The 15166-nt window shown below is 36.5% G+C and overlaps 1 protein-coding gene across 2 annotated transcripts in view; it reads left to right on the top strand.

The window, feature by feature from the left end:
- The window catches only part of LOC132086215 (mothers against decapentaplegic homolog 2-like), a 108684-nt gene that overhangs the window by 65303 nt on the left and 28215 nt on the right, over window positions 1–15166 (top strand). The window contains exons 3-10 of one of the 2 annotated variants that reach the window (XM_059491700.1): window positions 3048–3137; window positions 4271–4464; window positions 4959–5093; window positions 8092–8166; window positions 9608–9661; window positions 10738–10950; window positions 13059–13196; window positions 13357–13501. In XM_059491700.1, the coding sequence (XP_059347683.1) occupies window positions 3048–3137; window positions 4271–4464; window positions 4959–5093; window positions 8092–8166; window positions 9608–9661; window positions 10738–10950; window positions 13059–13196; window positions 13357–13501 (1044 nt within the window). The remainder of the gene's footprint in view (window positions 1–3047; window positions 3138–4270; window positions 4465–4958; window positions 5094–8091; window positions 8167–9607; window positions 9662–10737; window positions 10951–13058; window positions 13197–13356; window positions 13502–15166) is intronic. The other variant, XM_059491701.1, reaches the window with a different exon arrangement.

The raw sequence follows: 15166 nt of genomic DNA, 5'->3' as shown, positions 1-15166 counted from the left end.
AGTAATTCTGTACTCCTGTTTCCCTTTCAGAGGGTTTTAGTGGTTGCATTACAGTGGTTGTTTAAACATCTTTCAGAATGCAGTCACCTTTCCAGCACCACCTTTCTGGGATGAATAGATATGTTTGCCCTCTGTCAGGCTATTGCTTGCATATGAATGAACATATTGTGGTCTTTCATGGAAGTGCTGTGCATCAAGTATGCTTTTTAGGGTTGTGAGGAATTTCATTCTGATTTAGTGTGCATGTGTGTGAATATTAAGAGGCCTTGTTTACTATCTGGGTGATATAGTGGGGGGACAGTCTTGCATCTCAGGTAATGGTTCTTTTATGTAAGCAGGAGAGTGGAGAGACCACTCTATTTCCTCAGATGTTTCTTCCAGTGAACAGTAAAAGCTATTTTGAGCTGACTTTATTGACTGTATGGGTTGATTTCCTGCAGGCTTTTCTGTGTTTGATTGTGCATTACTGGAGTTGAGTATAGTTATAGTGTAGATGAACTAGTAAAAGATTTCTATTAATCCTAACTCTAAGCAGACATATTCTGGAAGATAGTATGTCATGTAAGCTGCTGTATGTTAGAGCAGTTTTGCTCTAATTTCTAACTGTTCACTTTTTCTGTACCTCTTGGCCTGCCTTCCCTCCATGGTGTCCTGAGCTTCATTATAACGTATGACTGTTGCAGTCACTTCAGGATTACATTTTTCGTTCTGTAGGTTATGAAATATGCTGTCAGCTTTGATAGTTTGAATATTTATAGATAGAAGAGGTTAGCAATATAAAATACTGTTCCTATTCATCATGCTTTGTCAGGAACTGTGAAATTTTACTTTTGCATATGCTATCTTAAGTCTTGTGCAGCAAATGTGTGGCATGCCATGCTTTCACCAGTGATGCACCCCACAATTTTGGGAATGTGTAATCTGTAATAGTGTCAGCTTTGGAGCACTGCTTTGTATAAAGGATCCATTGCTCAAAGGTAATGAGCTGACTGTGTCAATTAATATGCAGCAGGCTTTGTGTCTGCTGATTGTTCTTCTGATTTAATGTATATGATGGTCTGTCTTACAAGCAGCAGTGGTGAATATTTAAGGACACAGTACAGTGTTGGAATGCTCCCTGGCATCCCACATGCGCCTTATGCATCTTCAGGGCAACTATTTTAATCATTACGCAGCTTCTGGCAGTCTACCATCCTAGAGTCGTTTTAGGAATGTGAAAAAGAGAGGCTGTATGCTCTGCTGATATAGTGATGCTCAGGATCCCTCTTTGCCCACTTTGTAGAGATCTGTGATGCTGCCTGTGTCTGAGATAGATGTAACTTGTTCAGGAGAGTTGGCTCTTTGGAAGAGCTGGATCTAAATAAGAGAATAGGCCTTCTCGTCTGACACTGCTGCTCTCTACTAGACAAATGTTCTCTATTACAATATTTTACTTGTGTCTGTAATCAGTAAAATGTCAAAGGCCATATTTTATGTAACAATTTTATTTGTGATAAATGCAGGCTGCTGTCCACAATTATAGTCTTATTCCTGATTCGTAATGCTCATGAAGCTCTACAGTGAAGTGATATAGAAAAGTAACTCTCAAAAGTTAAATTTTCTGCCATGTATGTTCTGTGGTCAGATAGCCAGTTGATTGATTTGGGTTGCTGCTCAATTGCATGAACATTTCAGCCTCCCTGGAATGGCACTAAAAGTGAGGTGTTTGGGACAGGCAAGAAGGGGACAAGAACCATTAAGTCCCTTCATCAGTAGCCCACACTTATGTTTATGTCTTCTTGTTTCATAACACTACTGAATTTTCCCTGTGTAGAGAAGGGAAATAAAAATACCTACTTCTCATCCCTTAAGCACTCAATCCAAACTTGTGACTGTATCAGCTAAGTTTAGTAGTTGAAATTGCAACACCTATATTTAAAACCAGGAGTTTGGTGAACTTGGATTCTTTTCTTTCTGTTGCAACTTTTCAGAGGCTATTTATTTTAGAGACTGTAGCAGACAGTCAAACTTCAGGCTCTGTAATTAGGAAATAGAGATGTAAGTTGCTTTTGAACCAAATTCTCATAATTTCTGAGGTGCGAAGTCTAGTTGTATGTCACTTGTATAAAAATAAACTGTCCATTTTTAGTGATCACAGAGCAAGTCTGTGATAGAGCTGAGCTGGATTTATGCTTCTGAGTCTGCTTTCTGTTTACAAACCCATGCTCTTTTCTTGCTTTGTTTAAATCTGATGTTGCCTTTAGTTTGTGCCTCTGACTGAAGGCTCCTTTTTCTTTACTGTTGTGATCTTGTCCTTGAACCAGTTTGGCAAAAAATTAGTTGTCTCTCTTTTCCTTCTTCTTGATTTAGCAATTAAAGGTTTGTTATCCTGTAGCTGAATCATAAAATGCTATACTGTAAAACCGTGTTAAACATTCTGTGTTTTGTATACTGTGGAAAAGAATATTTAGTTCTTTAATCAAGGAGAGTACAGAAAACAGTGAAAAGTAGTAGCTATGATGTGCTTTTCTTTAAAGTCTGAATTTTCCTCTTTTGGGGAAAGCAGCAAGTTAGTATGTGCATGGAAAATGAGATTAGTGCTTAAGTGATGGTACCTGAAAGTTAGATTGTGACCTTCAGTTTCAGATATACATGGCATTTGTTTGAAGTCTTAGGGAAGCTTATGTTTAAAAACAAACAAAAACCCCCAAGAAACAAACCCAGAAACTACCCTTTAAAACAGAATTTTTTAAGAGCTAGGCTGAAGAAATTTAGCCTGTTTTAAGTGATGTTACAACTGTACTGGCTTCTTAAAAGCAGAGAACTTGTTCAACTTTTAAAAACATTAATCATTTACCTTGAATCACTTGTTCCATTTTGATAGCCTCCTTCATATAGAAAATACAGCATGCGATGTCATTCTAAATGCAAGTCAAACAATGCTCTATCTTCTATGTGAAAGGAAGTATTCTGTATGTTTTTCCATGTTTGACACCATAGTGTTTTGAATAACCATGTTCCATATTCATATCAATTTTTTGTTTTTGTTTTTAATTTATTATGCACAGCACTTGTTCAGAAATTTGGGGACTGAGTACACCAAACACGATAGATCAGTGGGATACAACAGGCCTTTACAGCTTCTCTGAACAAACCAGGTGAATATTCTGCCCTCTTGCATCATAGAAATCTTGTGGGAGGGATTTGCTTTGGAGGGTCTGTAATGGGATGCTTTAGCTGTAAAATAGACTAAAATGCTTCCTAGGCCTCTCATGGTACAGCATTTTAAGATATTTGCTTGCCAGTGTAGAAATCCAAGTGTTATCAGCTGATGTTTTGACCAATGAAATTCTAATTCTGCAATATTGATTTTTCATGACAGTGCTATTGAAAGAATGGGAAGACTTGTTAAATGCAAGCTCTAATATGATTTGGTATTTATATTAACGAAGTTGGGAAGCTTGATTCTTTAGGCCTAATCTTACAAAGTATTTTAACTGCTTTGGATGTCAAAAGCTTTCAGTTAAATCTTGCTAATTGGCTCAGATATGAGCTACTAAAGAATTGTTTATAAATTCTTCAGTAGTTAATGGCAGGCAAATTCTAAACAGGGTCTTTATTTTTTCATGTCATATTACTTGATTTCTGTATTGAGGTTTGTCTCCCATCCCATAACAATCATAAACATCTGCATTTGTGTAAGCATATGCAGTCTGTCTTAAAACTAGCAAAATTATTTCAGTTGGTAATAAGGCAGATGAAGTAAAGAAGATAAACTGTACAGTCCTTAAAAGATGTGCATTCATGCTTTTTACATTGCAGTTATACTGCCATGTGGATCACTTGAGCAGCTGACTGCTTATAGGCTTATTTGCAGTCCTTTGGGAATTCTTAAAGCCATAAAGCATCTATGCCACAGCAAAGCTTTGAGGTTTAGTAGTGGAAGGGACTATTAAGTGTGTGATTTTTTTTTTTTAACAACTGTCTTCTGCATTTAAAAAAATATATGAAGCAATCATCCTAAATACTTGGTTGGAGGTAAAGTGGCTTTTAATGAATTCTAAATTTAACTGCCAATGATTAGAGCGACCCAAATACAAGTTAAGAGACTACTGATATGATCATTTTTATCATATTTGAAGCTTTTCAACAAGAGTATAAATGTCACTAGCAGTATCAATCCACTGAATTCTGAAAATCATTAAACTACCCATCCCATGTGTGTATACTCTTGCTTAAGTGGCTAAGAGCATGCATTCTGTAAAAACTTTTTAACATCTTTTCCCTCCAGATCTCTCGATGGCCGTCTACAGGTATCTCATCGTAAAGGATTACCACATGTTATTTACTGTCGTTTGTGGCGTTGGCCAGATCTTCACAGTCACCATGAACTTAAAGCAATTGAAAACTGTGAATATGCTTTTAATCTTAAAAAAGATGAAGTATGTGTAAACCCTTACCACTACCAGAGGGTGGAGACACCAGGTAGGAAGACTATTTCTGACTTTGTATAGCATCTGTATGTGCTTGATCAGCATGTTATAAGTGAAAAAGAGAAAAATGCTTTCTCTTGCCAAAAGTTCAAGATTCTTAGAGATACAGCTTTTGCAAAAACAACCCCTGATAGTTTTTAATAGTAAAGTTACTGAAAAATCTTTATGAATGTGGAGATATCTTTACTCCGATAAACATTTCCGGGACCTCCAGTAGTTTCCAGATGGCTAAATATGGCCCAGACTTAAAAGGAGAACATAGACGATTCACCTTTGCTACTGTGGAATAGTCTTAGTCAAGAGGCACTTCAGGAATCTGTTTCTACCACTATCAGTGCAATCATAATACTAGCAGTACAGAGATTCAGAAAATTTCAAAACATCTGAAGATATTGTTAGATGGTTTAGATAGATATTTTTTCCTTTTAGCTCACAGAAGCGTGCATTTTGAGGGTCTTACCAATGCTTTGAATTTTGCTTTTCCAGTCTTGCCTCCTGTACTAGTGCCACGGCACACTGAGATTCTAACAGAACTGCCACCTCTTGATGACTATACCCATTCCATTCCTGAAAACACTAACTTTCCAGCTGGAATTGAACCACAGAGCAATTACATACCAGGTATTTTCTTAACTTTCACTGTAAACAGTATGTTTGACACTGTGCAGCTGAAACAAAGATAATAATTTTATGCTCCTAAGTGATCAAATTAATTGCAAGATGTGCCAATAAGTTAGATCTAGTTGATTTTGTGTATTAGTTCCAATGGAAATACCTGAACATTGCTGTTTGCAGAACACAATCCTGTGTGAAATGATATTGCTTACTTGGTTTCAGTAGCTTATTTAAGATTCAGAATGCTAATGAGTGAAAAACAGACCTTTGTCTTATGCTTTTAATCTGTTTTACAAGCATATAGGGGTTGCCAAATGCTGTGTGTTGGAGATTGAGAAGCAGTTTACTACTCAATCTCACCAGATGTAGTTTGTGGAGAAAACTTTAAGTTGCAAATGAGTGACTTAGTGTTTTGATCTGCAGTCCACAATTGATCAAGGTCTGCTTTGTGTGTTTGTTACTATGGTGTGCACAGTTTTGTCTTTTTAGTATGAAAGAGCAACCTAACAATATTGAAATCAAAGAATTCCTTCTTCCCCTTCTTTGCCTCTTCCCCATCCCAAGACTACCCTGCTACAGTGTACCCAAAACCTGGTACTGTTACTGAAACATAAAATCAGTGAACTTGGTTTCCTGCCCCAACTTTGTGTTTCCTATCCCTTTAGGAAGTTGCCTGGAGTGTAAAACCAAGTAAAGCTGAAGCTTTCTCATAAATGTTTAATGCAGCTATGTTATGAACAAGCTGAAAATTCAGATCTAGACTCTCTTGAAGAATAAAATTACTTGAAACTCAAATATGTGTAATATAGAAATTGTATCTATGTGTCTTAAACAGGTTATTGTTTGTGTTTTCTTTAAATGCATCCAAGAATTGAAATGGCATTAAAAATGTAATAAATTTGTTCTCATCTGTTTAATCTGGGCCATGTTTGTTGTCACCTAGGGACAGCAGATCTTTAAAGAGCAATTTAAGGGGATAGAAATTGGTGCTGCTTTCCTAACTGATGCATGCCTTTTTTGACTCCATCTGAGGGCTTTTGATACCATTTCCTAACAACTTACTGGAAAGCTACCATTTGCAAATCCAGTGCTATGGAAATGAGCTAAAGCAGCTAGGTAGTTACTTGCAGGAAGTATGTTCAAGGTGATTGTGGGTATTCACATGATTTTCAAATGACTATGCAGCTAACCGCACCTTGCATCCTTATCTTTGTCACTGACACCCTCCTGTTATATTAATGGCATCTTACTTTATTTGACCTGGCTGACTTAATCTTGAACATTTAGCTAGGTTCTGATAAATCTTGTGTGTCTTGACAGCCTGCTTCAGAGAACCATTTTCTTTAGCAGCAGGCCAAACTAAGACTGTGGTAGCTTTGCACCACAATACTGTCTCAGTACATGGTCTACAGAGAGGTTGGTTTCACTTACAGCTGGGAAGATGGCAGTCGTGAAGGTGCAGGATGGCTCTTGGGGCTGTATGTTCCATTAATACTACTACATGGAGGAAATCTCTATTCAGACAGAGATTAGTTATGGAAAATAATCTATGCAAAAGACTCTAGATTAGAAACTGGAAACAGGAAGTGTGAGTTGGATTGGAAATGGTAATTGACCTTTTACCATGGCTGTGGCCTTTATAATGAACGATTTGGAGAAGGGTGGAGTCCACTTTATCACAATGAATTCAATAAAAATGTTCAAAATTAGTATGATTTTTGTTATCATAATTCTTGATAGTGAAGATTTCCTTTAATCGTCCTTTTAAATTCTCGTTTGAATTTTGTCACATCTATATTTAGCTCACTAGTTTTACAGAGTGAACCAAGGATAATTCTTTTGGTTAATTTTTTTTAATCAACTGACTTAATCTAATTTCCTGTCGCTGACTTCCTTCTGACCTTAATATATTGCTGTAAATCTCAGACATGATATTTGATATAATTTGATTTTAATTCTTGGGCAAAAAGCTCTTAATTTCTGCTGTTTGACAGTAATGTAATTAAATGTACTTAATCCCTCAGATGTCTCAGAGACAATTCTAAGGTGATTGTAGACATAGTTATCTTCAAACACTTTCACTAAAGCAATCCAGGTTTTGCCTTTAATATATCGAATCATAGAATATCCTGAGTTGGAAGGGACCAACAAGGATCATTGAAGTCCAACTCCATATAGGAAAAGATATTTGCCCAGTTCAAAGAAAATTATTTCCTGAAAGGCAGTTGGTTAACTTATCTGGATTACAAAGTATCTTTTGAATGGAGAAAAGGAACATGCATACTCTTCTGGATTTTGAAGATATTTCTGTTGAATTAGGCAAAGTTTCTAGTATCAGAATGCTTCAAACTTGTTTCTGAGTTTGCTTTGGTTACTGAAACTCCATCTTTAAAGAAAGCTAGTTAAAAGAATAGATGATTGTTTTAATAGAGCTTGGAAGTAATAATGATAATAGAGCTTGTGCAGTGTAACTAGTTAAATAATATAGTTATTATTGAGTGAAATTTTTAGATAATGAAGGAAAATGGATTTGGGAATTGAACTGAAAAGTAACCTTCAAATCTATAAGGCATGGGAGGGTATCTGACCTGATGGTTATAGTAAATTAAGACAGCTCACGTGATTTTTTTTTGTGCAAGTCACCAGATGTGGGGGTTTTTTTATTTGTAATTCTACTAAATGTGAAAGCTGTTGATCACAATTACAAAACTGTTACTTATTCTAGTGAAAGAGTCTTGTCTTAAATGGAAAAGACAAGTATTAACACATTTGAACAGTTGACTGGCATAAAAGAGATTATACATTTTGCATAGACAAGGCAAGTAATGTGTTTGAAGACCTACTGGAAGGAGAAAGGGATGGCAAAATGACATTCTAATAAAGTATTTAGGTATTGAATTAAGCTCATGAGGACTTGAGAACAAAAACTCAAAATGCTAAATTGTACAAATTTCCTCAGTCATTGAACCATTAGGTGTTTTGTTGTTTTGGTTTTTTTTGACAGAAACACCACCTCCAGGATATATCAGTGAAGATGGAGAAACAAATGACCAGCAGTTAAACCAAAGCATGGATACAGGTAACTACTTTCAAAACTTGGGATCACTAGCTGTGATCCCTCTGCATAGCAACATGAATTCAGGCTAAAAGATGATGGCAGTTTTCCTCTGTACAACCTGGTGTTTTCTGTTTAAAATATCACTTTCAGTCTTTAGTGAACAAATTAATATTTTGTTAGGGGAATGCTTTTAAAACATTCTGTGCCATATTAAGTACATTACATTTGTTTTATAATAAAAACATACAGATCTAATTAAGTCATCATCAAATTTTAATAGCTGATTTGTTTTAACCATCTCCAACTTTACCTTCTGGAAACAGGTTCGTTGAAGCAACATGTCTGTTGGCCTAAACAAGTTACAGATATGTTAGCAATCTTTTTCAGTTAGCTGGAATCAACTGCACCAGTTTCCAAAAGAATTGCAATATTTCCCCACTATGTGATAATGGCTACCTTAATTTAAAAAGCCTGATATCAGCAATCATTGTAGGAATGATTCTGTGCAAAGCCTCTTAGTATTTTTTCTACAAATGCACAAATTGTGTTGAGGAGTTCATGTTTTTCTAAACTTTTTCCTTCCTCCTTCCAGGAAAGAATAATCTCAAATGAGGAAATCCAAGTTGTTCTTCTAGAGATAAACCCTCTCCTTTCAGAATAGAAGCAATATCTTGCTTGTCTCGTCCACTTTTTCTTAGCTTTTTTTCCACTGAATTTGAGAAGAAGTCACTACCTTCTTACTGGGCTGAAGCACCTCTCTTATGAAGACAGACTGAGAGAGTTGGGGTTGTCCAGCTTGGAGAAGAGAAGTCTCCAGGGAGACCTTAGGGCACCTTCCAGTACCCAAAGGGGCTACAGGAGAGCTGGAGAGGGACTTTGGACAAGGGCATGGAGTGATAGGACAAGGGGGAATGGCTTCAGACTGATAGAGAGTAGAGTTAGATGGGATATTGGGAAGAAATTCTTTCCTGTGAAGGTGGTGAGGTACTGGCACAGGTTGTCCAGAGAAGCTGTGTCTGCCCCATCCCTGGAAGTGTTCAAGGCCAGGTTGGATGGGGCTTTAAGTAACCTGGTCTAGTGGAAGGTGTCTGCCCATGGCAGGGGGATTGGAACTAGATGATCTTGAAGGACCCTTCCAATCCAAACCATTCTATGATTCTGTGACAAGCACATACATAAAGTTATGTTCACAGATTGTGCATTAAGTGAAAGTTCTGCCAAATACAACACTAAGATGTTAATTAGGTTTATGAGGTGGGGTAGGGTCCCATGAGTCTGGAAAATTAAATGCAGTCTTAATTCACAATAAGTGTGTGATATGCTGGAAAAGTGGTGTTAGTATTTCTGAGGTTTCTTATTCTGAAGAATTTCAATGTAAAACTATATCTAGATAATGGTTATTCCTACTTATCTGAAATAATGAGAGTCATTTGCTCTCAAACAATCTGTATTGCTTCAACAGGATCTCCAGCAGAGCTGTCTCCTAGTAGTCTTTCTCCAGTTAATCATAGCCTGGGTAAGCTGGAAATTCTTGTAATTGTTTCTCTGTGTGATGACTCTTCTTTATGTATATATTACATTTAAACTGAAAACATACTTAAAAAAATTAAGAACTGTATTAGGAGGAGACTATTGGGTTGGTTTCCTGATGATAAACATGATAGGGCTGGGTAAATAACTTCTTAACTACTACTCTATTTCTGTAACTGTTGAGTTCCTAGCAAAGAGAAAGAATAATATGGTTGTGTGTGCAGGACTAGTGTTTAGAAAATAGTTTAAAGGATGTTAGCTAATACATAGTGCTGCCCAGACTTGCTGACTCCCTTGTATATATGTTCTGCTACTCTTCTCATGTACTGTTTCACCTGTAACCGCAACACAATCATTGCTCCCACATTAGTTGTCCACCTGCTTTGATGAGGTGCCATTGCTGTGTATTTGTATAAATGCCTCAGGAAGATCAGATTCCCCTGGGTTTGTTTAAGGAATGATGACAGAAGAATGCTGTTTAGAATGCTTAGTAAGTAATGAGGGTAGGTAAAAAGGGCAAGCAGCTCAGGAAAAGTTGAAGATGCACAGGGAAGATATTGAGCTCTCGTAGGGGAGAGTAAAAGGACCTTGGAACTGCTTTTAGATAGAGATGGTATAAGATCTAGTGTAATATAAGAAAATATAATTTTCATATTAATATTTTTCCCTTTGTGTGGTTCAATGTTTGATAGTTTAATCTTTTCTTTAACATTGTCAAAATGTTTGTAAGTTATAGAAAAGCAACAGAAATGTCTCAACATCTGGCATTCATAGCAGCATTAGATTTTTGCCAAGCAAAATGCAAGTACTGAACTAAATGGGCTGTGGTGAGATTAGATCACCCCTGTAAGAATCCGCACACCCCCTCTTCCCCTCCTTCTTCCTTTGTGTGAAAATCTAAATTCCATTATGTTTACTGGAGTAGGTAAAAATGACAGCAAGTAAAATATAATTTGCAGAGACTAACAGCTGTTGTTTCTGGGAGAGACAAATAGCAGAGCAGATAGATTTCTTTTCAGCCTCGAATTCTGCATTAAGCTTGTTTTATTTCTTTTTTTATAGACTTGCAACCAGTTACTTACTCGGAGCCTGCGTTTTGGTGTTCAATAGCATATTATGAATTGAATCAGAGAGTGGGAGAAACCTTCCACGCATCCCAGCCTTCTCTGACTGTAGATGGCTTTACAGATCCATCAAATTCAGAACGATTTTGTCTAGGTTTGCTTTCCAACGTAAACAGGAATGCTACAGTGGAAATGACAAGGCGACACATAGGTAAAGATCTCTGATCTTTAATTTCATTTTAGACGTTAAATTATCTGGAATGACCTAGGTAGGATGGGCAGATCTGTGTTTTGGGTTCCTTTCCCCCTTGTGCAGCCAGCCATAGAACTTCTCCCTTGGGGCTTGCAAAGAGGAGCTTGATCTCTCTTGCTAAGGACAGAAGTGGAAAAATAGAGAGGTCGCTGCTTCTGAAATTGAGGAGAAATATAGCTGCTTCTGTTACCACAGCCTGTTGCAATTGGGAAGAGATGTAGTGATGGCTACAGCTGAAAGGATCTCCCTTTCCTCAATCAGTAGTCACTAAGCTGATGGCAGCAGCAGTCACACAACTGTCAGGATGCAAGCAGCACAGAAGGAAGCCACTCAACTGTAGGGGTTTCTGTTGCTCATGTTGCTGTTCTCTGCCTTCTGGAAAGAGTTGACGCACCAAAGTATCCCAAGGGGCAGATTTTTGGCTTTCAGGCTCCTCATTGGACTGCTCTGCCCTAGGTAGCATTTATATTCGGAGTTGCTTATAATTGAAATTAAGCTTTAATTGCAAAATATTAGCATGTTGCTTAGTTTATTCTAATTTATAAAATGCAGCATGAACATTGGTAGTACTTGAATGCTTTTCTGAAATGGGAAAAGCTGCAGTTAAGATAACATGCTGTTTTGACATTATTAAGATTTTCTTTGTAATGGTTAGTAAAGAATATTGTTTTCTACAATGTTTCATTGATGAAGAGAGACGGGGAAGACTGGTTCGGTGATCAGAATCTGATTTATTGTGGGATACAAACACTTATATACTGTTTTAGGGAGACTAGTAATGTGAAGTACAATGATTAGGTTAAAATCACAATCACAAACTTACACATATTACAACATCTCTTGCTTGCAGAGTTTAATGAGATTTTCTTTTTCCAGTAAACCTGCCTGATTTAATCTTCTTGCAATCTAGATCTAATTTTCAAAGTTCTCTTTGCTTTTGCCAAGGTATTTTGTTTATCAAATCTCATGCTACTAAGGTCCAAAGTCCATCATCTCTCTTGTGTCCCCCAAAATCCCAACAACAATGCAGTGTCTTTGCTTTAGGTTCTTCAATAAGCTAGCCTTTTTTTTTTCTGAATTCTTTTATTTAGCAGTATTCATTAGGTTTTTTGGTTTGATTTTTAGTAAAAATTTCAACTTCTTTAATAGAACCTTCTGATTGCCTCTATGCCAAATCCAAATGCTTGTCTAATAAAAATTTAGATGTGCAGAAGCCCTGGCTATACCTGTGCTAACTAATCAAAATGACCAGTGATGAGGAAAAGCAAAAATGTAAGGAAGTCTTACTTTTTTTAATAGACCAATTCACATTTTGTTTGAAAAATTGTTTTAAAGGGGAAATAGGAACTATGGCCTTAAAGAACCTGTTAATTATAAATAGCTTTCTTTGAGAGCTCAATTGTACATTACTTATCTTCTGCTAGAAATAAGCCATACAAGTTTTTTACCACTCTGAGAGAGAGAATAAAACCACAATTTAAAAGTGAACAATAATATTTCTTAGAGTTTTTGTAATAGGGCTGAATGAAGTCCTGTTGATTTTGCTCAAGTACTACAGAGAAGGGGGTACGCAGTGGGTTGTGAAATTGTATGGGTGCATGTAAGCAAAGAGTGTTGAAGTGGTACACTGTGTTTTCCTTTTTTGCCATAGTGGTCTGTGCTCCTTCATATACAAAACTTTAATACTAGCACAAGTTTTAACTCTGTTAAACCTAATATTTTTGATTCTGGTATTTCTTTAACTAAAAAATTATTTGTAATCAACACTGCTTTCTAATTTTGATTGGGTTATAAGCCATTACATGGCTAGAAAATTCTATCTCACTCTTGACCAAAAATTATTCTGCTTCTCCTTCAACTATTTTGAGTTCATGGGAGGAAAAATGCAAGTTAATTGTGTTCTGCTCCCGCTACAGCTGTCAGCCCAGCAGTGTTGTCCTGTAGATTATTTATTTCTGTTTCTGTTATAAAGAAAAACTGTGACCTTCTCTGAAACAAAATCCTCTCTTGTTTGTTAATCTTCTTGGGTCATATCATAACTAAAGTTCTTTTGAATTTTGCTACAGGAAGGGGTGTACGTCTCTATTACATTGGTGGAGAAGTTTTTGCTGAGTGCTTAAGTGATAGCGCAATTTTTGTTCAGAGCCCCAACTGTAATCAAAGATATGGCTGGCATCCTGCAACTGTGTGCAAAATTCCACCAGGTTAGTAGCTTACCAAAGGTATTGTGTAAAACTATTCAGTGAATGTATTCATTGGACATTTGATTTTCTTTTCATAGTTTCTTCATAGTTTTGGATTTCTGTGTAGCAAACACAAATATTCACTGATTGATTGTACTCTTTGGACTTTTTTTCTTTATAGGATGCAACCTAAAAATCTTTAATAACCAAGAATTTGCTGCTCTTCTGGCTCAATCTGTGAATCAAGGTTTTGAAGCAGTTTATCAGCTTACTAGAATGTGTACCATAAGAATGAGTTTTGTTAAAGGATGGGGAGCTGAATACAGGTAAAAAACTTTAAGTTTTCATTTGAAAGTTAATTTTTCTTCTTTTGCTAATCCACTATTTCTTTCTGGTTTGAAAGCTGTACCTACAGGCTTCTTAGTGCTACTGTAGACATGCTGTCTGCAAGTTGAACCCCATATTTTCATTTTTCTCCCTCCTCAGCTATTGAGTGTTTAAGTTATAAAGACCAGAAATTGATTTTAGTATTATAGTCAGCTGTTGAGCAAGGAATGTTGTCAAAGTTGTTTCTTCTCGTGGTTCTGCTTGCTTGCTTATTATGGTAAAATCACTGACAATATCTAGAAGTTTCACAGTTTGTGCAGAGAGATTATTTGCTGTTTGTTAGATGTACAGTAATTTTGGTCTCTGTCCTGTTCTGTGTGGAGTATAATGAGTTCATTAGGTTGTGGTGAGGGATGCAGTCGACAGTATCTTACAGAAAGAACTGAAGTCATTTGGAGTGCATTCTGCAGAATGAAACAGTTGGAGAACATGCATTTAAGGGTTGACAAATATTTTGGAACTTGGAAAAAACTTTGTGGGAGTAAGATGACTGTGTTTATGTAGTAAAACAGCTAAAACTTTTTTTGAGTGGAAAAAATAGCCTTTTATCTGCTTTTTGAATAGATTCCAATTATATTCTTTATTTAAACAAATTCCTTAAAGTCTCTAGAAATTGTTCCCTGAAAGAATGAAGTCTGACATATCAATACCCTATTGTAATACATAATGACTTTTTAAAAATCCATATAATTTCTGAAGTTCAATAATGGTGTGTCGGTTCCACTGTGAATCTTGGGGGTTTGTTTCTTTTATCTGCTCTTGAAATATACACATGTAAATAGCAGCGTCATTATGTGGGGGGAGGCTTCTCAGATAAATTAAGCCAATTTTGTAGAAGTATAATTAGATGAAATGAGAAAATTGAGTAAGGGAATAAATTGGTACCTCTTTGTTAGTAAGAGATACGCAAAAAAAAAATGTAGTTCAAGTTTAAAGAACTATTGCATTTGTCAGGAAAATTAATCCACAAACAGCAGAGATTTATGTCCAAAAAGGAGACAGAGGAGTCCTTTTACTTTATTCGAATAAAGGGAGAGGCCATGGGGTGTTCCCCTGGGATCTCTCGAATTTTTAGAGGACGCACCCTCCTTTTTATCCTAATTTCCCGGCCGCGTTTCCCTTCTCTCTTTCCCCATTGGCTGAGGTACTTGAGAGGTACAGACTTCCCGGAATGCCTGATACTCAAGATTTCCCTCTAATGTATAATCCTCCTTTTAAAATTTTTAATTCTTATGGAATTTAGTGTTTTCCCCCATTGTTTCTTTCATCTTTCAATATCTAATTTCATTTATCAGCAAACCCACAGTTTGTTTGTAAAGGTAAATATCTTTGTCCATTCATCAGTCAGTGGAATCCTTCCCATTGTTTTTTTTATCTCTCAGTGCTAGTTTTATCTACCAGCAGACCCACAGTTCGTTTGTAAAGCCAAATCCATCATTCCTCTCAATCCCTCATCTTTAATTTTTTTAAAAAAATTGTCTTTACAAACTTTAGTTATCATGGACCTAATTTCCTGTTCCTGGGTCTTTTTTGGTTTTGCAATTATTTGCACTGACATCAATTTCTGTCCTTTTGTAGCCATCTCTGGATCAGTAGGCATGGCT

This window comes from Ammospiza nelsoni, chromosome W, assembly GCF_027579445.1.
Source record: "Ammospiza nelsoni isolate bAmmNel1 chromosome W, bAmmNel1.pri, whole genome shotgun sequence".
NCBI lineage: Eukaryota > Metazoa > Chordata > Aves > Passeriformes > Passerellidae > Ammospiza > Ammospiza nelsoni.
The sequence above is the reverse complement of the archived record's forward strand: the minus strand, read 5'-3'. Positions and strand labels throughout refer to the sequence as shown.